This window comes from Budorcas taxicolor, chromosome 22, assembly GCF_023091745.1.
Source record: "Budorcas taxicolor isolate Tak-1 chromosome 22, Takin1.1, whole genome shotgun sequence".
Classification (NCBI taxonomy): Eukaryota; Metazoa; Chordata; class Mammalia; order Artiodactyla; family Bovidae; genus Budorcas; species Budorcas taxicolor.
The window spans coordinates 49291809-49318513 of NC_068931.1; the positions used below are offsets into that span (position 1 = coordinate 49291809).

The 26705-nt window shown below is 40.4% G+C and overlaps 1 protein-coding gene across 1 annotated transcript in view; it reads right to left on the minus strand.

Annotated features, from left to right (window-relative positions):
- The window catches only part of DYM (dymeclin), a 390393-nt gene that overhangs the window by 51214 nt on the left and 312474 nt on the right, over window positions 1–26705 (minus strand). The window contains exon 16 of the mRNA XM_052660241.1: window positions 10299–10412. Within this exon, the coding sequence (XP_052516201.1) occupies window positions 10299–10412 (114 nt within the window). The remainder of the gene's footprint in view (window positions 1–10298; window positions 10413–26705) is intronic.

Here is a 26705-nt window from a genome sequence, read left to right on the forward strand (position 1 = left end):
AGAGTCCCTTGGACTGCAAGGAGATCCAACCAGTCCATTCTAAAGGAGATCAACCCTGGGATTTCTTTGGAAGGAATGATGCTAAAGCTGAAGCTCCAGTACTTTGGCCACCTCATGCGAAGAGTTGACTTATTGGAAAAGACTCTGATGCTGGGAGGGATTGGGGGCAGGAGGAGAAGGGGACGGCAGAGGATGAGATGGCTGGATGGCGTCACGGACTCGATGGACGTGAGTCTGAGTGAACTCTGGGAGATGGTGATGGACAGGGAGGCCTGGCGTGCTGCAGTCCATGGGGTCGCAGAGAGTTGGACCCAACTGAGCGACTGAACTGAACTGAAGACAGCAAACACTGCAAAGGAAGCTATGACGATATGCTGTGCAACACAGGGAATAGAGCCAATACTTCACAATAATTATAAATGGAATAAACTTTAAAAATGGAGAGTCACTATACTGCACACTTGCCAATTATTTATCTTATTGTCATCTCCTTCACACATACACACAAAAATAAAGCTTTATGAGGCAGGGATTTTTGTCTATTTCGCCCACTGTTATATCCAGAGTTTAGAACAGTGCCTGACACATATAGGGAGAGACAATTAAGTGAATTAAAATTGTAAAGAGGGTGGTAAATTAAAAATTAGAAAAGCAGGTCTGGAGATAGGATATTTCACTCCAGAACTCTTGAATTCTATAACAGGTCCCCATTTCCTTTTTAGAAATATGTAAAATGAGCTTTTCATTTATCTAGTTACTACATTTACTAAGTAACTACTAGTACCAGACACTGAACTAGGTAGGCGTCAGGAGGATGCAGGGGACTAAGTCGTGACCCCTGTTCTCAAGGAAGTTATAGGTGAGTGGGAGAGAGAAAATATTTAAATAACTGCATAGAGGTAGAACAGGAGAGGAGTTCCCAAAAATGTACGTATAAAATACAGTGGGTATTTAGAGGAGGAGACACAGACAGGTTGAGAAATAAAAGGAAAGGCTTCATAAAAGTTGTTAGATTTATTAAGGGCTTCGGTGAATGCTTAGAATTTGAATAAACAAAAAGCAAAGGCGGAGGGGATGGAGAATGGTATATCGGGAAAAGAAAGTTGTATAAGCAAATCCAAACATGCGGGAAGGAAGAAGGCACAGAGCTAGTTCTGCTTGACTGGAGAGTCGGGTGGGGCTGGGGTAGCACTAAGTAGGGAGACAAAGGCGTGGAAGGGCAGGCTGGGCTAAATGGTGGATGGTCTAGAAGTCCAGCCTAAGGATTCCAGACCTTATCAGGTCTCAACAGAGCCTGACCTCTGAACAGTTGAAGGATGTTATTAGGGCACTGCCCTACAAAACTTCTTCATGGAATTTTAGAAGACAGAATTCTAGACTCATAAGAATTATAAGAATTCTTACTCATAAGAATTGTTGGTTCAGAAGGTCAAGAATCTGCAGTGTCGGAGACCTAGATTTAATCCCTGGGTTGGGAAGATCCCCTGGAAGAGGGCACGGCAATCCACTCCAGTATTTTTGTCTGCAGACTCCCCATGGACAGAGGACGCTGGCAGGCTACATACAGTCCATGGGGTCGCAGAGTCAGACACGACTGAGTGACTAAGCACAGAACACAGCACAAGAATTGTAAGAGGGACTTCCCTGGTGGCCCCGCGGTTAAGACTCTGTGCTCCCAATACAGGGGCCTGGGTTTGATTCTTGGTCAGGGAACTAGATCCCACATGCTGCCACTAAAGATCTTACATGCCACAACTTTAAGACTTGGTTCAGCCAAATAAATAAGTATTGAAAAAAAAAAAAAAACAACTGCCTGAAATCTTTGGGATCAACTTTTTATCAACAAGAACTCTTTCCATCTTTCCTCTGTCTTATAGACTTGAGCCCCTTTGTCATCTGGCTCAGTTTTCACGTTTACCATTCAGACTTTGTTGTGAATCCACTTCACTACTTCATGAAGCTCCATATGGACTACTAAAGAACTTGACCCATTAGAAAACATTTCCTTAGGTGGAACTAATACCTGTCTGTGTTCAGTCACTACCCATTCATTGCCCTGTGGTATAAAATAAAAAGCTTAATTCCTCTTTTAGAGTTTAATCCTTAAAGTAGTTGAACACGGTTCTTTTATTTTCCTTTTTTTTCCCAAGTCACATATTCTCTGCTCCTAACCTCATGTGACTTAAGAGGGTCTTTACTATAACTTCATCTGCTTGTGAACACAGTTTATTTTACTGATGAGATGCTCAGATGGAACCAAACAATGGCAGTGTGGTCTTACCAGCAAGGAAGAAGGTAAGGTACAGGACAGGGTGAATGAAACAGACTCCGGAAAAAGACTGCCTTGGTTTGAACCTCAGTTTTGCCTCTGGACAGTGACTTCTCTGAGGCTTAGCTGCCTCACCTGGAATCAGGACAACAGCAGTAATTCATAGTGCTATAAAGTGCTTAGAAGAGTGTCTTATAGCACTATTAGTATTAATGTGGAGCTTGAGTTCTCAAATTTTACACACAGGCTATATCTGCCAGCATTGTAAGAAACTGTGTATCTGAGGCTTAAGACGAAAAAAGGCTGGCAGCTCGTGTACCATTCTTTTTTTTTTTTTTTTCGCAGACTTGTACCATTCTTATACTTACCTTGGGGTTTGATTTTGTTTAAAAGATATATTCTTTTCCAGTTTGAGATTATTCTCAAACAAAGGAGATAAACGAGCATTTGAAAATGGGAGAATGCATCAATCAATTATGTAATTTTGTCCACTGTTTTTATGCTGAAGGCCCACAACTTATTTTGTTGCTTTCTCCTCTCAGAGGGTCAAAGTCCCCTTCCAATTTGAGTCTTCTGACAACATTTATTTAAGCTCATGCCACTCCATTACATTTGTTCTCTGTACATAACATTCTTTCCATCTTTAGTACACATCGTTTAAAAACTCCATGCTCATCAAGAAGCTTCTCATTTTGCTTCTTGTTTCTTTTGATGGTATGCCACACTGTTGGTGACTCAAGCACCTTACTTCCCCTTTCATGGTGAAAGCCTGGAAACTACAGCCCAGCATCTCCCCAGAAGGGCTTTGGGTTAGACTGTGGCGATGAGACGAACTGGTATTTCAGAAGGCAGAAGAGACACAGAGGCCACTGGTGCTCTGGTAACAGCGGTGGGCAGGCTGTGGGCTACAGCAAGCGTTTTGCCAGTGGTTTCCAGCAATCTCCCTGCAGACCTCCATAAAGATGCTGCAGGCAGGCCAGACCATCGGTGACGACACTCTTGCCACTTCTGATTTCCTGAAAGCCAGCACTGGCTTTTGGTGAAGTTGGCTTCTCTGGTCCTTTCAATGACTGCTAAATTTTCTATATTAAATTGCTTTCTGTTTGCAATCAGGGGTTTTATTTCTCTGACAGGTTTGGTAGGGAGAACAGAAGTTACTCTCTATAACTTAAGTATAAAGGATATTGTAGGGAAAACAGATTTATGCAACTGTTGGAAAGGCAAGATCAGAGAAGCTGTGACAGAAGACGGTCTACAGCACTGGGGTGGTTCTCAAGAGCTCTCAGCAAGCAGCTGAGGCAAACCTCAGGATCTATGGGAGCCATCGACGACCCTCACTGCCTACACAGCATGAAGCCAAGCAGGAGCTGCCTCTGGAGAATAATGGCTCCTTCTCATCTGCCTGATGAAGAGATGATGCAGAGGGAAATTGAAAGCAAAAGGAGAAGAGGGCAGCAGAGGATGAGATGGTTGGATGGCATCACTGATTCAATGGATATGAACTTGGGTGAACTCTGGGAGATGGTGAGGGACAGGGAGGCCTGGCGTGATGCAGTCCGTGGGGGCGCAGAGAGTTGGACGCAACTGAACGACTAAACAACAATAACTCTTCTGCTTTCCATTTATGCAACTGTGCCTCTCCTTGGCAACTTCAACTCAGAACTACAAGGGAGGATTCTGCGAAATGCACCCTGGCGGTTTTCTGTGATGCGGAGGAGACTGGAGAAGGCAGTAACTGTGAGGCAGAGTTGAAAACATACTTCAGTACAAACGTACTTCTCCTGTTCATTTGCACAGGACAATCAGTGATTGTACAGTTAATATTTTTTTATTTTGTTTTCCATCCCTCTTGTATTATATGTTTTCTTGTTATGACCCATATTCAACTTTTAGCAATTTCTGTACTTCTGGCATACAAATCTGACTTCTTCTTCCTTTGCTATGATGAACTGAAATGTGAGCTCTTTGTCATTAAAAAAAAAAAAAGCCCCAGATTAATAATATAGCCTTACTGTTTCTTGCATCATCTGAGAGTAAAACTGTTATCAAAAATGTATGCAATTTCCTGCTTTGAGGAGAATGATAATGTTGGTATACACAGACAAAATAATACTCTCAGGGATGGAAAGGTTCTTAAAAGTCACGTAGTTGGATTTGCCAACCAATATTTGAGTCCTTGCAGTTGGAACAGCAAATAATTGCACATGTACATCTTATTGTCTGTTCCTGCTGCCAATGGCAAGCTCTGGGAATAGATCTCAGCACTCTTTCTGCTGGACCTGCACACAGCCTGAGACTCCTCCCCTCTCTGCTGGCCAGCTCGTGCCAACAGAGGTCACCCAGCATGGAACCTGTCTGCCTCCCTGTCAAGTGGCCATCATTCCCCAGTGTTACCATATACTGTGAGAATGACTGCGTCACTGCCCAGAAGTTGCCTATTCCATCTCTAAGTCTAGTTGACTCTTGAACAGTAAGGATTTAAATTGCATGGATCCACTTAACACATAGGTGTTTTGTTTTTCCTAATAGTAAATACTGCAGTACTTTACCCTCCATGGTGGGTTGAACCCATGAGTTCAGAAGCACTATGAATACAGAAAAGAAAGAAAGAAAAGAAAGATAACACTAAGTCATATCCAATTCTTGCATTCCCATGAACCGTAGCTCGCCAGGCTCCTCTGTCCATGGGATTCTCCAGGCAAGAATACTGGAATGGGTTGCCATTCCCTTCTCCAGGGGAACTTCCCGACCCAGGAACTGAACCCAGGTCTCCCGTATTGCAGGCAGATACGTTACCAACTGAGCTACATGGGAATACAGAGGGCAACTAAATTCCATCTGGGTTTTTGACTATGTGAAGGGTCTGTGCCCTTAATCTGTGCATTGTTCAAGGGTCGACTAGTTCCATTTCGCAGAAAGCTCTTCCTTACATGGGACTGAAATGCAATTTTTCTGTATAAAGCGTCTACCTCCTTGTTTCTGTTCCTGAGATCAACATAGTGAGGACAACTCTGCTTTAGTCAACAATTCTTCCAGGACTCGAAGACAGTAAGTCTCTTGTGCTTGGATCCTGTGAATTCCTGTAAGTATGCCCTCTGTTCTTCCACAGCATTGGTGATTCTGTGAAAGTTTTCCAAATTCTCTTAAGGTGTTGCCTCAAAAATTTGCTCTGAATTTTCTAGTACAGACAGCCTCTAGATACTACTAGCTACGTACATGTACGTTGACCTGCGTACACTGATGAGTCATACAACATTTAGCAAAGTGGAGCCAGGCATCTATGAAAGATGAAGCTAGCCAATGTCTCAAAATTGTCCTTGACACCGCCTTGTCCAAGTCCAAATTCACTTCCGTAAGTAGTTCTTCCAATACTTGCATGCTAGTTCTGCAACCAGTCCATCAGAACCTACGTGTAGCCACCATTCCCTGGAACTTTTGTAAATAATACAGATAATGCTCAGTTGTGTTTGACTTGTTGTGACCCCATGCACTGAAGCCTGTCAGGTTCCTCTGTCCATGGAATTTTCCAGGCAAGAATATTGGAGTGGGTTGCCATTTCCTATTCCAGGGGATCTTCCCGACTCAGTACCACTAGTACTACCTGGGAAGTCTGACACAGACTATACTATCTCCTAAAAAGTCGGCAAATTTGGAAAACTCAGGTCACAGGACTGGAAAAGGTCAGTTTTCATTCCAATTCCAAAGAAAGGCAATGCAAAAGAATGCTCAAACTACCGCACGATTGCACTCATCTCACATGCTTGAAAACTAATGCTCAAAATTCTCCAAGCCAGGCTTTAGCAATACGTGAACTGTGAACTTCCAGATGTTCAAGCTGGTTTTCAAAAAGGCAGAGGAACCAGAGATCAAATTGCCAACATCCGCTGGGTCATCAAAAAAGCAAGAGAGTTCTAGAAAACATCTATTTCTGCTTTCTTGACTATGCCAAAGCCTTTGACTGTGTGGATCACAATAAACTGTGGAAAATTCTGAAAGAGATGGGAATACCAGACCACCTGACCTGACTCTTGAGAAATCTGTATGCAGGTCAGGAAGCAACAGTTAGAACTGGACATGGAACAACAGACTGGTTCCAGATAGGAAAAGGAGTACATCAAGGCTGTCTATTGTCACCCTGTTTATTTAACTTCTATGCAGAGTACATCATGAGAAATGCTGGGCTGGAAGAACCACAAGCTGGAATCAAGATTGCCAGGAGAAATATCAATCACCTCAGATATGCAGATGACACCACCCTTATGGCAGAAAGTGAAGAAGAACTAAAAAGCCTCTTGATGAAAGTGAAAGAGGAGAGTGAAAAAGTTGGCTTAAAGCTCAACATTCAGAAAACGAAGAGGTCCCATCACTTCATGGCAAATAGATGGGGAAACAGTGGAAACAGTGTCAGACTTTATTTTTTGGGGCTCCAAAATCACTACAGATGGTGACTGCAGCCATGAAATTAAAAGATGCTTACTCCTTGGAAGAAAAGTTATGACCAACCTAGATATTATATTGAAAAGCAGAGACATTACTTTGCCAACAAACGTCTGTCTAGTCAAGGCTATGGTTTTTCCAGTGGTCATGTATGCATGTGAAAGTTGGACTGTGAAGAAAGCTGAGTGCTGAAGAATTGATGCTTCTGAACTGTGGTGTTGGACAAGACTCTTGAGAGTCTCTCTGGACTGCAAGGAGATCCAACCAGTCCATTCTAAAGGAGATCAGTCCTGGGTGTTCTTTGGAAGGACTGATGCTAAAGCTGAAACTCCAATACTTTGGCTACCTCATGTGAAGAGCTGACTCATTGGAAAGGACTCTGATGCTGGGAGGGATTAGGGGCAGGAGGAGCAGGGGACGACAGAGGATGAGAAGCCTGGATGGCATCACCGACTCGATGGACGTGAGTTTGAGTGAACTCCAGGAGTTGGTGATGGACAGGCTGGCCTGGCATGCTGCGATTCATGGGGTAGCAAAGAGTCGGCCATGACTGAGCAACTGAACTGAACTGAAAAGGTTGAAGTGCACTCCTCTGCCAGCCAGACAATTACTTGGACAAACAGTTAGCACTTCCACCTCTCCACCATGGTCCAAGTCAAGCAATAATTTAACTGATCCCTCTGCTCTCACAGTCACACTACAATCTACTCTCAACACATCAACCAGAGTGATCCGCCTAGAATCAAAACCCCAGCATGCCTCTCCTCTTCTCAAAATCTTGCCTTGGCTCCTCATTCCACTGCCCTGCCCTACCCCTTATCATCTCTGTTTACCTTCTGCTCCTCTCCCCTTGTCCACACAGTTCTAGCTGCTTTGTTCTTCTCATTATTTCTTCAACATGCTTGACATCCTCCTGGCTTTGGGCCTTTTCAGGCACTGCTTAGGATTCTACTTCGAATCAGCACATCTAATTTGCTCACCTTCTTTTTTTGGTTAAAGGTTGGCTATACCATTCGCTGTTAATTCTACAACCTTCTCCCACCACATCCTCACTGGCACGCCCAAACCCTCTTAAGTTTGCTTGATCATTTCTTTCTTTTCCAGAGCATCTACCACTCTAGATCATTTTGTTATTCATTACACCATGCTGATTATTTGTCGTCTGCTTCCGCCTGCTAAATTACAAGCCCTGAAAGGGCAAGGATCTTTGCTCACTCTGTGCCCAGGCACTTAAGAGCAATAGCTGTCACAGAGCAGATGCTTGACAAAGGCTTGCTCAGGGTTGATGGAACCTGTGGCAAGCTTTAACCTAACGTCACACGACCTCATCACTCGTCATCGCCCCCTTCTCCTGAACTCTCATTCCCATCCTGCTCTGGGCTTTGTCTCCCGTGATCCAACCTCCCGTTACTTCTCTGCCTTCCGTGCCCCACGCTGCCTTTTCAAACCCTGACTTCATGGTTATTATGTCCCGCGACATTCTCAGTTCCTGCACTGGATCTTCCGTCTCTCGTCCTCACCTCTTAAACAAGAACCTGGTTCGCCCCTCAGGACTTCCAAACCCCTGGAGCCTTTGGAAGTAGAAGCTGATGGTTCTTCACGCTCCCTAGTCTTCAGGGCCTGGAGGTGCAGCTGGTGTCTTGTCTTCACTGCTGGTCCTTGGCTGTTCCTCTACTCTTAAATACAAAGCTCTGTTCCTATGAGGCCAGTATCAACTTCTTCTCTTCCTTTTACCTGCTGCATGCTGATTCCTAGGCCGCTCTCCTATTTACTGTAGTGTTTGGCTCAGTCTTTCTTTCCCCCCATGGCTTATCATCCTGGGTTGACTATTATGCCCACGTGTATGGCCCATGGTTGACTTCAAAACCATTAACTGGCTCGATCACACTGACTTCCATTTACATCCATATCATTTCAGTCCCCCGCTCACAGCTGAACCCAGACCATGTTGTCATGGAGATCTGCTCCTTGTGAACACCTTCAGTCTAAATATACTGCTCTCTAATCACAATTTCCATGACTTCTACTTCACTGGTTCTTTGATCTCATTCAAATCCCCCTTCCCTTCATTCCTCTCCATTACCCTTTCCTTACAGTCTCTTGTTACACCTCTTTCTTGACTTTCCTAAACACCAAGATCCATCACTTCCTGTGAGCTGCCACTCTAATCATCATGCCCTGTAACATGGCATAGTTCAAATAAATTCAAAAGGGTGATAAAAAACCTAAGAGACCTCAGATATCTTACTTTAGGTAAGAGAGGAAATAATATGAATTCTCTACACTTACGGACTTGTCAGGAAAGAGAGTCAAGTCAGAGCTGGAGGGTCTGGTGAACTGTGATCAGGTTTTATGCCATTGCCACATGCTGGTGCCATTTTAGTTGAGGAGCAGACCACCCTCCGCCCTCTACTGCAAGGCTATCCGCGTACAGTGGAACTTCTGCAAGTGATCATGACTAATGCACTGTTGCTTGACAAACTCTGTTGTTGTAACTGAAAATATCTTCATATCCTACAGTGTTTATTAAGCAGTGGTTCCAGTGATAGTGTTGCAAGGCACAACCCCCAAACAGTAACTTTGGAAAAAAGTTGTGACTAAAACTATGAAGAAGGCCGAACATTCTCTATGATACCCTGTGTGTTGTTCATTTAGGAATGAGCACTCTAAAAAAAAAGGGAGGTAATGAAAGAAAAAATTAAAAGAAGTATTAAGGTAAAAATAGGCGACAATGTCGTACATTCACGCATTTCTCCCCAAATATCCCCTTTACATCTTTTCTTGTGGGAAAATTAAGTCTTGAAATATGAGTTTTATATCATGATATTGCCTCAGGAACACATTTAGTGCACAGATTTAAATGTTTCCTCTAAACACTGTATTTCTCCTACCTCTTCCAGAAAATACTCCTCTTTTTGTAGCTACACCCAGGTACACAGTGAATAATGTGGTGATTACAAGTACGGACTTGGGAGCCGAAGACCGGGGTATGGATCTCCTAGTTCATTAATTCCCTAACTGTATGACTTGGGGTAAATTACTTAACCTATTTTTGTACCAGATTCCTCATCTGAAAATTAGGATGATTAACACTACTTAACCTCAAAGGGCTGTTGTGAGGATTGATTGATCAGTTAATATATAAGACACTTAGACCCCCCCAAAAGCACTGAGTAAACACTTTGTAAGTACTAGCTACCCCTGCAGCTAACAGATCATCATCACTATCACCACCACATCACCTATCGATCAACCCTGATGATACACACAAGACTGAATTTATTTCAGTGGGTTAAAAAATAAGGTGCTCCTTTATTCATAGTATTATGAATAAAGTATTATGCATAGTATTATGCAGCGGTTACTCATAGGAGATGTATGCAGTGGTGAAGAGTCCTTTGGCGACTTCTTCTGGAAAACTATCAGAATCTTTCATCACAGCTCTGCGTGTCAGTGTACAGGAGTAGGCAATATTTAGAGAGCTTTTCCCAGCACAAGTGCTGGGTAAGTAGTATGATTCTGAATAGAGCCTACTCAGACAATAACATTTACATCAACAGATGCAACAGTATATTTCTTCTCCCAGTCCTACCTTCAGCCTGTCCTTGGGCAGTGCGACAACCCCTTGCTTGATGATTTCCAGGACTCGTTCCACTGACAGCTCAGCTCCAGCTTGCAGCAACCTTGAGCTAAAGAAGGTGATCACCTGGAATGCAAAGTGTTATTTTTTTAAACAAGTAGATACATGAGATATATTTTCAGTAGATGCCTTTCTCACATGGTAGTCAAATGATCATTGTTCCACTTCTTAGAGTGACCTGGCTTTTAACTCACCCACTCTCCTAAATCAGTCCTCTCTATAAAGGGTTTGATGGCTGAATCAGAGCCAATCCCCTTAATATTCAGGGTTGATTATCCATTCTGTGAATTAAGTAGGTTCCTCAATTCTGAGCTTTCTTGTGCTACCCCACCTTGCATTTATATTTCATTTAGAGAGAAGCATTCATCAGAAGGCAGGAAGAGAAAGCCAAAGCTTAAAATCTGTTAATATTGAGGCTTAACAGTAACTGTAAAAACAAGTCTTAGGAAGAAAGGAATTTGAAACTAATGGCTTAAATGATGTTTTGGGGATTATTTATCAATTTAATTTATCCACAATACTCTTATCTCTGATCACCAGGGAAAATCAACAGCAAGCTATAATTTTTTTTTTCTTTTTTTGGTTTCATGTCACAGCACAGCCTGAATGAACTATGTAGCAAGATGCTAAGACAGTAACATTCTGGAAATAACACTGTCTCCTAACAGTTGTCATTAAAAACTAAAAGAATATCATCATTTCTTAGGAAATCACTTACAAACCACAATGTTAATAAATCAAGATGACCATGGGTCACTTGTTATTTAAGAGCTATACTATACACTATAGACAAGAGATACCTGTAAAATATAAAAATTTACATTGTTTAAAAAGTTGAGTATTTCCATTTACATGCTTTCTATTTTATAGGTAAGATATTTTAAGATATTTTAAGTTGCTAAGAATTATTTCCAATTTTTTTTCTAAATTTTCTTTCAGGATTACTCTCCTAAATATTAATTGTTCAAAGGCACAATCAGTTTTCTCCTAACCATTCTAGTGGGAAAGGTGCATGATATGACATAAATGCCACTGAAACAGATTTATTCTGGAAAGCAGAGATCCAGCTAGAGCCAGAACCTTAACAAGCTTGTGCCTTGAAAGACGGTGGCAGTGAGTGAAAACAAAGGCAGCCAATGCCTGGCTACACTTCTGTTGATTCCAAATAAATCGTCTCTTTATCTCAGGCAGTTTGCTGGCACCAGCTCCTTTGCAAGTTGCTTATTTTGTCCATGACAGGTTGGTTTTCAACATGTGCCTATGGCTCTTGTTTTTTTCCAAGTCAGATTTTAAGCTCTTTAGGGGAATTCTGGGATAAAATTTTGTTCACAGAGTTTAGTCACAGCAGGTACTGAAATTGATTTTTATAAATCATAATTGTCTTTTTATTTTTAAATGGACATTTTGTATGTGTAAAATAAGTAAATTCAGAGAAAATATTTTTTGATTTTTGGTTGTACTTCAAGTTTTTGTGTTTTAATCAATACACTGATGATACCCTTGACAACTTATTCAGTGGAAGAGATATTCAGAGAATTTATATGGAATAGATGATATTTTGTGTCTTTAAAAAAGACAAAGATGCAATGTAACTGGGGGACTAGACACAGATCAAACATGTACAAGGAAATGGATTTAGACATCATGGTAGTGTACACTACAAATTTCTCAAAGAGTCAGAGGCCTAGTTTGGGTCTTGCTTGTGATACTTACTAACAATGTGACACTCAACTTCTTCCAGATGTAGAACTGTGGAGTGGTTGGGAACACTTATCAGGTATCAGATAGCTTAGATTTAAATCTCAGCTTTCCTTATAAACTAAGGCAAGTTATTTAACATCTCCATACCTGAGTTTCCTGATCAATAAATATCAGGTATGGACCTGTCATATACTGCCTTTACTATGTGAGATATGTTCCTTCCATACCTACTGTGTGGAGAGTTTTTAATCATAAGTGGATGGTGAATTTGTCAAGAGTTTTCAGCATCTATTGAGATAATCATATGATTTTTACTCTTCAATTTGTTTTTAAAGTTGCATATCACATGATTTGCAGATTTGGAACTATCCTTGCATACCTGGGATAAATCCTATGTGATCATGGTGCATGACCCTTTTAATGTATTGTTGTATTCAGCCTGGTAATATTTTGTTGAGGATTTTTGCATCTATGTTCATCAGTGATGTTGGCCTGTAGTTTTCTTTTTTTGTGATGTTTTTGTCTGGTTTTGGTATCAGGATGATGCTGCCTCACAGAGTGAGTTCAGAAGTGCTTACTCTGTAATTTTTGAAATAGTGTGAGAAAAATAGATATTAATTCTCTAAATGTTTGGTAGATTTCATCCATGAAATCATTTGGTTTGGATTTTTGCTTGTTGAGGGTTTTAAAATCACTGATTCAATTTCATTACTTGTAACTGGTCTGGTCATATTTTCTATTTCATCATGGTTCAGTTTTGGGAGAGTGTGCATTTCTAAGAATTTGCCCCTTTCTAAGTTGTACGTTTTTCTGGCATACAGTCCTTTTACAGCAATCTCTTATGATCCTTTGTATTCCTGTGGTATCACTTGAAACTTCTTTTTTGATTCTGATTTTCCTGATATCAGTTCAGTTCAGTTGCTCAGGCGTGTCTGACTCTTTGCAGCCCCATGCATCACAGCAAGCCAGGCCTCCCTGTCCATCACCATCTCCCGGAGTTCACTCAGACTCACGTCCATCGAGTCCGTGATGCCATCCAGCCATCTCATCCTCTGTCGTCCCCTTCTCCTCCTGCCCCCAATCCCTCCCAGCATCAGAGTCTTTTCCAATGAGTCAACTCTTCGCATGAGGTGGCCTAAGTACTGGAGCTTCAGCTTTAGCATCATTCCTTCCAAAGAAATCCCAGGGTTGATCTCCTTCAGAATGGACTGGTTGGATCTCCTTGCAGTCCAAGGGACTCTCAAGAGTCTTCTCCAATACCACAGTTCAAAAGCATCAATTCTTCGGCACTCAGCCTTCTTCACAGTCCAACTCTCACATCCATAAATGACCACAGGAAAAACCATAGCCTTGACTAGACGGACCTTAGTCGGCAAAGTAATGTCTCTGCTTTTGAATATGCTATCTAGGTTGGTCATAACTTTTCTTCCAAGGAGGAAGCGTCTTTTAATTTCATGGCTGCAGTCACCATCTGCAGTGATTTTGGAGCCCCCCAAAATAAAGTCTGACACTGTTTCCCCATCTATTTCCCATGAAGTGATGGGACCAGATGCCATGATCTTCGTTTTCTGAATGTTGAGCTTTAAGCCAGCTTTTTCACTCTCCACTTTCATTTTCATCAAGAGGCTTTTTAGCTCCTCTTCACTTTCTGCCATAAGGGTGGTGTCATCTGCATATCTGAGGTGATTGATATTTCTCCCGGCAATCTTGATTCCAGCTTGTGTTTCTTCCAGTTCAGCGTTTCTCATGATGTACTCTGCATGGAAGTTAAATAAGCAGGGTGACAATAGATAGCCTTGACGTACTCCTTTTCCTATCTGGAACCAGTCTGTTGTTCCATGTCCAGTTCTAACTGTTGCTTCCTGACCTGCATACAGATTTCTCAAGAGGCAGGTTAGGTGGTCTGGTATTCCCATCTCTTTCACAATTTTCCATAGTTTATTGTGATCCACACAGTCAAAGGCTTTGGCATAGTCAAGAAAGCAGAAATAGATGTTTTTCTGGAACTCTCTTGCTTTTTCCATGATCCAGTGGATGTTGGCAATTTGATCTCTGGTTCCTCTGCCTTTTGTAAAACCAGCTTGAACATCAGGGAGTTCACGGTTCACGTACTGCTGAAGTCTGGCTTGGAGAATTTTGACCATTAGTTTTCTAGCATGTGAGATGAGTGCAATTGTGCGGTAGTTTGAGCATTCTTTTGCATTGCCTTTCTTTGGAACTGGAATGAAAACTGACCTTTTCCAGTCTTGTGGCCACTGCTGAGTTTTCCAAACTTGCTGGCATATTGAGTGCAGCACTTTCACAGCATCATCTTTCAGGATTTGAAACAGCTCAACTGGAATTCCATCACCTCCACTAGGTTTGTTCATAGTGATGCTTTCTAAGGCCCACTTGATTTCACATTCCAAGATGTCTGGCTCTAGATTAGTGATCACATCATCATGATATAGGCCCTCTTTTTTTCTGGCTAAATCTGGGTAAAGGTTCACCAATTTTTTTTATCTTTTCAATGAATCAAGTCTCAGTTCCACTAATCTTTACTATATATTTTTTTTCAGTCTCTATTTCAGTTACTTATTTGAGAATTTTCCTGTTTCCTGAAATAGGCTTGTATTGTTAGAAACTACCCTCTTAGAATTGTTTTTGCTTTATCCCATAGATTTTGGATCACAAGTCATAGGATCATTTACATTTTCATTTGTTTCCAGGATTTAAAAAAATTTCCTTTTTGATTTCTTCAGTGACTCTTTGGTTGTTTAGCAGCAAATTGTTTAGCCTCCACATGTTTATTGCAATTTTTTTCCTTCTGATTGATTTGCAGTCTCATAGTACTCTGGTTGGAGAAGATGCTTGATATAGTTTCAGTTTTCTTAAATTTACTTAGAGTTGTTTTGTGACCTAGTATGCTGTCTATCCTGGAGAGTACAATGTGCTCTAGAAAAGAATATTCTACTGCCTTTAGAAAAAATATTCTCTATATAATCTATTAAGTCCATTTGGTCTAAAGTGCCATCTAAGGCCAATGTTTCCTTACTGATTTTCTATCTGAATGATCTGTCCATTGGTGTCAGTGGGGCTGCACAAGGTAATTTCAAGATGAACAGATGACCCCTGCAAATGCAGTGGGTTATATTATAGGAAGAGAACTTTGAGCTTAGGGAACACAAACTCTTATAATGGTCACTAAGCATGTCTCCCTTTTGTTCTAGAGGGAAACACAGACATGCCCCCAACCTTCCCCCTAACTGATTCCAGGTATCTGTACAACTTGCTTTCTACTTCTTTCAAGTCTGAGCTCAAATGTAACTTCTCAGAGAGGTCCTCTCTGACTTCACTCTTTATATCTGTAATTCTACAATCCTATTCCCAATAGTACTCATTATTCCTCAATCTTTTTTTTTTTTTTTTTTGACACAGCAACTCGTAGATATTGATGTCATTTACAGAGCTAAGGAAGACTGCAGAAGAAAAAGTTGATTCATTTTGTGTTTGATTTTTTTTTTTTGGAAGAAAATAATGAATTCTCATTTAACCTTGTTTAACATTTGTGGAACTGTTATACAGGCAACTGAAATGTGCTAAAAGGCAACTAGGTTTTCTATATTTCCAGACCTGGAAAATCTAGTATAAATTTTACACTGTCCAGAGACAAAAACAGTTCTTGTCTTTACCATACCACAAAACTATTGTTGTTCACTGTCTCTGTCCTCTACTTACAGTCAGCCATGACATTTCTTTCATGCCCTCTCCTGTTTGGTGTGGTATTTCTGTTTTGTCCTGTTGCTTGAATTCAGCCAGATCATATCATCTTATGAGTTAGATGCAGAGGCTATGTGCTAGTGGCTAATAATAATCTGGCTACCTGAAACGCACATGTATAGCTCCTTCTGCAGAAGTTAAAAGTACTCCAAAGTTAGTCACTCCTATCTCAGACATTCACTATTGCTTAATGTCTTAATAAAAAATATCAACTCTCAACTGCCTGTCAGCTAAAAATAACAGTAGATTCATAGTCTCCTCTACCAATACTTTTCAAGGTTAACTCCATGAAAGAAGAAATAGCAACGGTTTGCTTAAGCCAAGATTTCAGGAGCATTTAGGTGAGGGCAGGAGAAGGTAAAGTGCTGAAAGAGGCAAAAAGTGGAAATGTTATTTATATCTTTATCATGGCATTCTTTTCAAAATATGTAACAAGTTTAAAATGATTTTGAATGAATTTCCAGCATGCCCAACACTATTTTGGATGACAGTATTCAACAAAAAGTTGTTGGAAAATCTGCTCATTTAGAATCTTATTTAGGTTTATCCAAGTGAATGCTGAAAATATGGAGTTTACAATGAGAAGACCTGGATTAAAGGCTGAGTGATTACTAGCTAAGTGACGTTGAACCAACAATTTCACCTCTGAAGCCTTGCTCTGCCTCCCTCATGGGGATAATTTACGGGTCAAGTGAGATAGGCATATGCAAATAACCCTCAGTGATAAAGCTCTATGCAAACATGTGAGCATTATTTAAGAGGCTAACTCTATTATTTACTTATTTATTTTTTGGCTGTGCTGTGTGGCTTGAAGAATCTTAATTCCCCAACTTGAGACTGAACCTGAGGCCTGGCAGTGAAAGTGCTGAGTCCCAACCACTGGCCAGGGAATTCCCTAAGAGGATGATTCTTAGGTGGAGATCTGTGTTAAAAATCACCTAGGAAGCCTGTTGGTTTCCTTACCTGTAAAGTGAGACAATAGTAACTAGTTTACTGGTTTAAGAGGAATACAAGGGTAATATATGTAAAGCTACTTAAGTCTTATTCCCAGCATTTAATAGAGACTCAAAAAATGTTTAGGCATATATTTATCTAGTTTTAAGACGTGCACAACAGCACAGAGCCAAATGTTTACCCTGAGGTTGCATTTTTCACTGAATACAGTTGCAGTGTCAATAAGCAGTCCATTCTGGTGACAAGGGCAGGATATAAATCTAGTTTATCACTCCGCTTTTATTTCTATTTGCTTATATACTGTGAGAAAAACAGTGAGGGCCCTTCTATTTCTTCACCTTGACTCTGCTTTTTGCTTCTTCCAAAGGAGACTAAGCTTCAAATGGATCTAGGTTAAGTCCTTTGCATGGTTCTTTCATGTCCTTCAAGAAAAATATGGTCCTTTAGGGTTATTTTTAAAGTTTCAATAGCTGGTTACTTTACCCATGGAGTAAAGACTGATTTGACATCACTGGAAGTTAGAAGGAGAAAGTAAATTTCCAGGTTTGTTTTCAGACCTTTTCAGGTAGTGAATAGGCAAATCAATGAGAAACTGGAGGAACATTTAGTGAATGGTGATAGCAATCAGGCAAGATGATTATAAACAAGGTTGTTTTTTTTAATCAAACTACCTTGGTTTGAGTTCTGGCTTTATCACATTCTGAATGTGTGATCATGAGCAACTTAAATCTTTCTAAGCTGGCTTCTTTATTTGCAACTGAAAATTAAAATCAAATATACCTCACAAGTTTGTTTTTTAATGAAAATTAAAAGACATAATACATACAAATGCTCAGCAAGCACACTATAAAGCTAGCAGTGCTAATGATTAACAGAAAAGGAACAAATGGCTTTTGATGTGGTTTAAACATTTAACACCAAATAATCCAAACAATGTGTTAAAACATGATCATCCATCACTGATTACAGTTACGAACATAGGAAAAAATAAATTTTGAGTTAGTCTTTTAGCAGAAAGAAAGAGAAAAAATGGGTTATTATGAAAAGAGGTATTGGTAATTAAAGGGAAAACATTTGTTTCCAATACACCACAGATATAGTTTATCTGACATATGTTGTACACAATTCAAGTGACTATCCAGAGGAAGACAACAAGGGTGGAAAGTGGGGAGAGGGAGGGAGGATGGAAGGAAGGAAAGGATAAAAGGAGAAAAAAGACAAGAAGGAAAGAAGAAAGAAACTGAAATCAGAGGGGTCCAGAGAAAGGTAACAGTTATGATAGAAAGGGGAGGAGTGTGCCATAGGGCAGACTAAAAACAATTAGGCTGACACAGGTTAGAAACATGGAAGTTAAAAAAGGATATATTGGATAGTTCTATAATTCAAAGATCTGGATACATCTTGGAAAAAGCAGGATATTCTCCACCCTGGAACGTGAAAGAGATTATTTATAAGTACCCTAAGAAGATATTATTTTAGTACTGCAATGCCCTTTCCTAACTGGAATTCGTAGTCCCAGTCAGACATCAAGAGACTCAAGAGTATAACAGCCATTCTGTTTACTTTGTATACACTTGAAAATTTTTACAATAAAATGTTTTTAAAATAAAAAAAAAGTATAATAGGCTATAGTTCACATCAGATTAATTTAAAACGATACAAGATCAAGAAAAAGAGAATGTGAACAGCACAGTCACAGGCTTTTGTTTTTGCTGGGAATGCTCATAGTAGTCTCAGGGCAAGTCTCTGGACCCTCAAATGATAGTGCCGATGTGAGAGAAAGGACTACAGTGGGCAGATCCAAAAGCCACCCAAGCTGAGAAGCCCGATACCAAGCAGAAACCAATGCCCTTTGTGACACTCTCAGCTTCTAGGTCCCTGAAAAGGACATGCCTGGCTGTGAGGATTTTTTTCACTCAGGGAAGCCCAAAGCTATAGTCCTTCTAGCCCAGACTCAACTTACCAACCAAATGTCATTTTATTATATTCTCATTTTATCACAGCAGTATTACTGAATTAACACCGCTGACATTCTACCTTCATCAGATTTCCAAGGAACAGAGCGAAAAACAGACGAACCCAGGCCAATTTCCCATGTAACAGAGAAAAGGGTTTTGTTGAACCTTTTACTCATATGCACAATGAATCGTAATCTCAGTATTTTACTCCCCAAAATGGTACTAGCAAGAACTAGAAATGAATTTGGACAAATGCATGAATAGGCTGGCGAGAACTGGCTTTTCACTTTATTTTGGTTGCACCATGTGGCTTGGAGCATCTTAGTTCTCCGACTATAGATCAAACCTGTGCCCCCTGCAACGGAAGTGTGAAGTCCTAACCTCTGAACTGCCAGGAAATCTCCAGAAGTGGCTTTTTAGCTACAAGCTAGCCTGTAAAGTTTGTCTTCATAAAGAAAATTGATTTCCTCTCAACACTGTGATTGTTAAGACTGCTATGAGCAATATACTATTAAAAGAAGTAAGAAAGGCTCCGCCCTTCCTATCCAGAAACTCTCCTTTCTGGATAGTTTCTTTGAGAACTGGGATCAGAGAAGGGACTGCACTTCCCGGAGACTCTCCCAGGGAAAAAGCAGACTCTACTTTTTCCATGGAGGCAATGCCAAAGAATGCTCAAATTACCACATGATTGCACTCATCTCACATGCTAGTAAACTAATGGTCAAAATTCTCCAAGCCAGGCTTTAGCAATACGTGAACCGTGAACTTCCAGATGTTCAAGCTGGTTTTAGAAAAGGCAGAGGAACCAGAGATCAAATTGCCAACATCTGCTGGATCATGGAAAAAGCAAGAGTTCCAGAAAAACATCTATTTCTGCTTTACTGACTATGCCAAAGCCTTTGACTGTGTGGATCACAATAAACTGTGGAAAATTGTGAAAGAGATGGGAATACCAGACCACCTGACCTGCCTCTTGAGAAACCTATATGCAGGTCAGGAAGCAACAGTTAGAACTGGACATGAAACAACAGACTGGTTCCAAATAGGAAAAGGAGTACGTCAAGGCTGTCTATTGTCACCCTACTTATTTAACGTCTATGCAGAGTACATCATGAGAAATGCTGGACTGGAAGAAGCACAGGCTGGAATCAAGATTGCCGGGAGAAATATCAATAACCTCAGATATGCAGATGACACCACCCTTATGGCAGAAAGTGAAGAGGAACTAAAAAGCCTCTTGATGAAAGTGAAAGTGGAGAGTGAAAAAGCTGGCTTAAAGCTCAACATTCAGAAAACGAAGATCATGGCATCTGGTCCCATCACTTCATGGGAAATAGATGGGGAAACAGTGGAAACAGTGTCAGACTTTATTTTTGGGGGCTCCAAAATCACTGCAGATGGTGACTGCAGCCATGAAATTAAAAGACGCTTCCTCCTTGGAAGAAAAGTTATGACCAACCTAGATAGCATGTTGAAAAGCAGAGACATTACTTTTCCAATAAAGGTCCGTCTAGTCAAGGCTATGGTTTTTCCAGTAGTCATGTATGGATGTGAGAGTTGGACTGCAAAGAAAGCCGAGTGCCGAAGAATTGATGCTTTTGAACTGTGGTGCTGGAGAAGACTCTTGAGAGTCCCTTGGACTGCAGGAAGATCCAACCAGTCCATTCTAAAAGAGATCAGTCCTGGGTGTTCTTTGGAAGGAATGATGCTGAAGCTGAAACTCCAGTACCTTGGCCACCTCATGCGAAGAGTTGACTCATTGGAAAAGACTCTGATGCTGGGAGGGATTGGGGGCAGGAGGAGAAGGGGACGACAGAGGATGAGATGGCTGGATGGCATCACGGACTCGATGGACGTGAGTCTGAGTGAACTCCGGGAGATGGTGATGGACAGGGAGGCCTGGCTTGCTGTGATTCATGGGGTCGCAAAGAGTCGGACACGACTGAGCGACTGAACTGAACTGAAAGATCTCTTGGTGCCTGGGTTTTCTCATTGTAGCACAGACACTAACATGCATTCTTGGAGCATAAACTAGACTACCGAGTTGTCAAAAAGAATCTAGCCAAGAGAAAAAGGTAGGGATAAGCTGTGATTTATGTGTCTCGGATAACCATTTGTTTCATGATCCTATTAACAATACTTGTCAGTTTTATTTTTTTTTTCTTTTAAAAAATTTTTTTATTTATTTATTTTTTTAATTTTAAAATCTTCAATTCCTACATGTGTTCCCAAACATGAACCCCCCTCCCACCTCCCTCCCCATAGCATCTCTGTGGGCCATCCCCATGCACCAGCCCCAAGCATGCTGTATCCTGCGTCAGACATAGACTAGCGATTCAATTCTTACATGATAGTATACATGATAGAATGCCATTCTCCCATATCTTCCCACCCTCTCCCTCTCCCTCTGAGTCCAGAAGTCCGTTATACACAGCTGCGTCTTTTTTCCTGTCTTACATACAGGGTCGTCATTGCCATCTTTCTAAATTCCATATATATGTGTTAGTATACTGTATTGGTGTTTTTCTTTCTGGCTTACTTCACTCTGTATAATCGGCTCCAGTTTCATCCATCTCATCAGAACTGATTCAAATGAATTCTTTTTAACGGCTGAGTAATACTCCATTGTGTATATGTACCACAGCTTTCTTATCCATTCATCTGCTGATGGACATCTAGGTTGTTTCCATGTCCTGGCTATTATAAACAGTGCTGCGATGAACATTGGGGTACATGTGTCTCTTTCAATTCTGGTTTCCTCGGTGTGTATGCCCAGCAGTGGGATTGCTGGGTCATAAGGGAGTTCTATTTGCAATTTTTTAAGGAATCTCCACACTGTTCTCCACAGTGGCTGTACTAGTTTGCATTCCCACCAACAGTGTAGGAGGGTTCCCTTTTCTCCACACCCTCTCCAGCATTTATTGCTTGCAGATTTTTGGATCGCAGCCATTCTGACTGGTGTGAAGTGGTACCTCATTGTGGTTTTGATTTGCATTTCTCTGATAATGAGTGATGTTGAGCATCTTTTCATGTGTTTGTTAGCCATCCGTATGTCTTCTTTGGAGAAATGTCTATTTAGTTCTTTGGCCCATTTTTTGATTGGGTCGTTTATTTTTCTGGAATTGAGCTGCATAAGTTGCTTGTATATTTTTGAGATTAGTTGTTTGTCAGTTGCTTCATTTGCTATTATTTTCTCCCATTCAGAAGGCTGTCTTTTCACTTTGCTGATATTTTCCTTTGTTGTGCAGAAGCTTTTAATTTTAATTAGATCCCATTTGTTTATTTTTGCTTTTATTTCCAGAATTCTGGGAGGTGGATCATAGAGGATCCTGCTGTGATTTATGTCTGAGAGTGTTTTGCCTATGTTCTCCTCTAGGAGTTTTATAGTTTCTGGTCATACATTTAGATCTTTAATCCATTTTGAGTTTATTTTTGTGTGCGGTATTAGAAAGTGATCTAGTTTCATTCTTTTACAAGTGGTTGACCAGTTTTCCCAGCACCACTTGTTAAAGAGATTGTCTTTACTCCATTGTATATTCTTGCCTCCTTTGTCAAAGATAAGGTGTCCATATGTGTGTGGATTTATCTCTGGGCTTTCTATTTTGTTCCATTGATCTATATGTCTGTCTTTGTGCCAGTACCATACTGTTTTGATGACTGTGGCTTTGTAGTAGAGCCTGAAGTCAGGCAAGTTGATTCCTCCAGTTCCATTCTTCTTTCTCAAGATTGCTTTGGCAATTCAAGGTTTTTTGTATTTCCATACAAATCTTGAAATTATTTGTTCTAGTTCTGTGAAAAATATGGCTGGTAGCTTGATAGGGATTGCATTGAATTTGTAAATTGCTTTGGGTAGTATACTCATTTTCACTATACTGATTCTTCCGATCCATGAACATGGTATATTTCTCCATCTATTAGTGTCCTCTTTGATTTCTTTCATCAGTGTTTTATAGTTTTCTATATATAGGTCTTTAGTTTCTTTGGGTAGATATATTCCTAAGTATTTTATTCTTTTCGTTGCAATGGTGAATGGAATTGTTTCCTTAATTTCTTTTTCTACTTTCTCATTATTGGTGTATAGGAATGCAAGGGATTTCTGTGTGTTGATTTTATATCCTGCAACTTTACTATATTCATTGATGAGCTCTAGTAATTTTCTGGTGGAGTCTTTAGGGTTTTCCATGTAGAGGATCATGTCATCTGCAAACAGTGAGAGTTTTACTTCTTCTTTTCCAATTTGGATTCCTTTTATTTCTTTTTCTGCTCTGATTGCTGTGGCCAAAACTTCCAGAACTATGTTGAATAGTAGCGGTGAAAGTGGACACCCCTGTCTTGTTCCTGACTTTAGGGGAAATGCTTTCAATTTTTCACCATTGAGGATAATGTTTGCTGTGGGTTTGTCATATATAGCTTTTATTATGTTGAAGTATGTTCCTTCTATTCCTGCTTTCTGGAGAGTTTTTATCATAAATGGATGTTGAATTTTGTCAAAGGCCTTCTCTGGATCTATTGAGATAATCATATGGTTTTTATTTTTCAATTTGTTAATGTGGTGAATTACATTGATTGATTTGCAGATATTGAAGAATCCTTGCATCCCTGGGATAAAGCCCACTTGGTCATGGTGTATGATCTTTTTCATGTGTTGTTGGATTCTGATTGCTAGAATTTTGTTGAGGATTTTTGCATCTATGTTCATCAGTGATATTGGCCTGTAGTTTTCTTTTTTTGTGACATCTTTGTCAGGTTTTGGTATTAGGGTGATGGTGGCCTCATAGAATGAGTTTGGAAGTTTACCTTCCTCTGCAATTTTCTGGAAGAGTTTGAGTAGGATAGGTGTTAGCTCTTCTCGAAATTTTTGGTAGAATTCAGCTGTGAAGCCGTCTGGACCTGGGCTTTTGTTTCCTGGAAGATTTCTGATTACAGTTTCAATTTCCGTGCTTGTGATGGGTCTGTTAAGATTTTCTATTTCTTCCTGGTTCAGTTTTGGAAAATTGTACTTTTCTAAGAATTTGTCCATTTCTTCCACATTGTCCATTTTATTGGCATACAACTGCTGACAGTAGTCTCTTATGATCCTTCGTATTTCTGTGTTGTCTGTTGTGATCTCTCCATTTTCATTTCTAATTTTATTGATTTGATTTTTCTCTCTTTGCTTCTTGATGAGTCTGGCTAGTGGTTTGTCAATTTTATTTATCCTTTCAAAGAACCAGCTTTTGGCTTTGTTGATTTTTGCTATGGTCTCTTTTGTTTCTTTTGCATTTATTTCTGCCCTAATTTTTAAGATTTCTTTCCTTCTACTAACTCTGGGGTTCTCCAATTCTTCCTATCATCGGTGCTGTATAGATGGAGAGGTCTAGAGGCTACTGTAAAAATAAAACTGAAAACCAGAAGCAGGAGGCTTAAATCCAAAGCCTGAAAACATTAGAGAACTCTTGAATTCAGGGAACATTAAGCAATAGGAGCTCATCAAATGCCTTCATACCTACACTGAAACCAAGCTCCACCCAAGGGCCAACAAGTTCCAAAACAAGACATACCACTCAAATTCTCCAGCAACACAGGAACACTCCCCTGAGCTTCAATATACAGGCAGCTCAAAATTATTCCAAAACCTTTGATGTCTCATAACCCATTACTTGTCAGTTTTAAATGGAGATGCTCTTCGGGTTAAACCCAGACTTAACGAGAAGGATATGGGGCCAGAGAAGAAATATTTGAGAAGTGGCCTGAGGATGCTATCACACATCCTAAATATCAATATATCTACATACCTGTTCATAATGGTGAGAATTTAATTACAGACCTTAAATGTCAAGTCTAACTTTAAGATATAACCAAGCTCATTTGAAATGATGTTTCAGCTTTATTCTAACTGAAAAGATGACAATGGTTCTCAGCTGCCCCAGTTTTGTTAATGAAATCTAAATAATACTGATAGTAGTTCAGGAAAATGACAAGGGTGTGAATGGCAAAATAACCTGCTATAGCTGCAACTGTTAGGTATATAGTTGAGGCAGCTTAAGGGAAGTCCATGAAAACACTAACTAAACTGACAGTTAAGAGTTTTAGTTTTTATTTCTGTTTACCAGCAATCATTACACAGCAGTGATATGGAGCAAATCAATGAACAGATCTGCAAGAGTATACATAGTGGTAGTTAAACTCAACTAAAGTCAGCGTAATTGTGTGATTCCAGAGTATTTAGCAACTCATAGAATTTATGTGTTAAGAGTCTGGAATGGGAGCTTGGTTATAGTTCAAAGCTGGTTTCAATCAAGTACAAACAAGTACACAAGACTCTACTGGCATGAGCAAAAATTAATCTACTTGGCTTATGAGAATGGATAGAACTATTCTTAAATATCTTAAATGTGACCAGAGTCCATGCGTCCATCTAGGTATTGCTGTTATTCTGGAAGAAGCCAGTTATATAAGTTTACACCTTAGAGGTCACTCTCACCCTCTTTTCCCCAACCCCAATATTAGGCAGTCTCTACCTCAGCTTTTAAAACCCTCACAGATGGATGCACAGACCCCAGTCAGGAGCTTGGAGGACTCTTAATATGAGGAAACTGGATCTAAGAAATAATACTTAGTGATACCAACATGAAGGGGCTTGAAAAGAAATGGCCATCTTTCTCATAAAAGTTTCAAAGAGAGGAAATAGCAGGAGACAGAGAAACAACCAGGAAGAAATAATTAAATGAGTATTTGAAAGCTCTGAGCATGAGTCTCTAGACTAAAAGGACCCTCTAAGCACCAAACACAACCGACCAAGGCACAGCAAATCCTGAAGTTTCAGGACACAATAATAGAGAGATCCCCCCAAAGCTTCCCAAGACAACAGTCATGTAGTAAGAAAGAAGAAAAACATTTTAAGATATTAGAAACTAAAAAAATAAAAAACCTATCTCACATATACCCTTTTCCAGAAGGCTACAGTAGTGTAAGCTCTACCAATCTGAAGCAGTAAACCAAGAAAGAGGATTTCACAGGAGCCAAGACCAACCAAAGGGACAGCTGAGGGAAATTCTCAGAATGTTCCGCAGTTGGGCAGGAGAACCAGAGTCCAACATGGCTGGGGCTGGAAGCAGTTCTCCAAGGAAAGAATAGGACTGAGAACTAGATGTCTGACTATACTGAGAGGAGTTTTAAAGTTATGTCAGAAAGTTTGTATTTGTGTTAGTGACTGGATATTTGCAAAACATAATGAAGACAGGCCTAACAACATAACTAGAACAAAGAATCTACACAAAGATATATAACTCAGCAGAAAAACTGGCAAAAGACTTGCCTAGGCATCACACGAGGAAACCCAAATGAAAACCACAGTGAGGTGCTGTTACAAAACTGACAAAACTTAGGTCCACGAGGATGTGAAGCAACAGGAATCCTACATACCACTGGTCAAAGAGTAAAACGGTGGCATCCCAGGTAGCACTAGTGGTAAAGAAATCGGCCTGCTAATGCAGGTCAGACGTAACAGACGCGGTTTGATCTCTGAGTTGGGAAGATCCCCTGGAGAGGGGAATGGGAATCCACTCCAGTATTCTTGCCTGCAGAATTCCAAGGACAGAGGAGCCTGGGTGGGCTACAGTCCATAGGTTTGCATAGAGTCGGACACGACTGAAGCAACTTAGCAGAGCACACAAAGGAAATGGCCCATGTTATGCAGCAATTTCACTATGAGGTGCATACCCTGGAGGAAGGTATGTACCTGTGCTCAGTCATGATGGAAATAACTGTATATATTTATACTTGAGCAATAATTATTTAAAATCTTCCTGAATTTAAGTAAATGATATGCAAATAGCTGACTCACTGGAAAAGTCCCCAGTGCCGGGAAAGATTGAGGGCAGAAAGAGAAGAGGGCGTCAGAGAATGAGATAGCTGATGACATCACCGATGCAATAAATATGAACTTGGGCAAACTTGGGAGATGGTGAGGGACAGGGAGGCCTGGCATGCTGCAGTTCATGGGGGT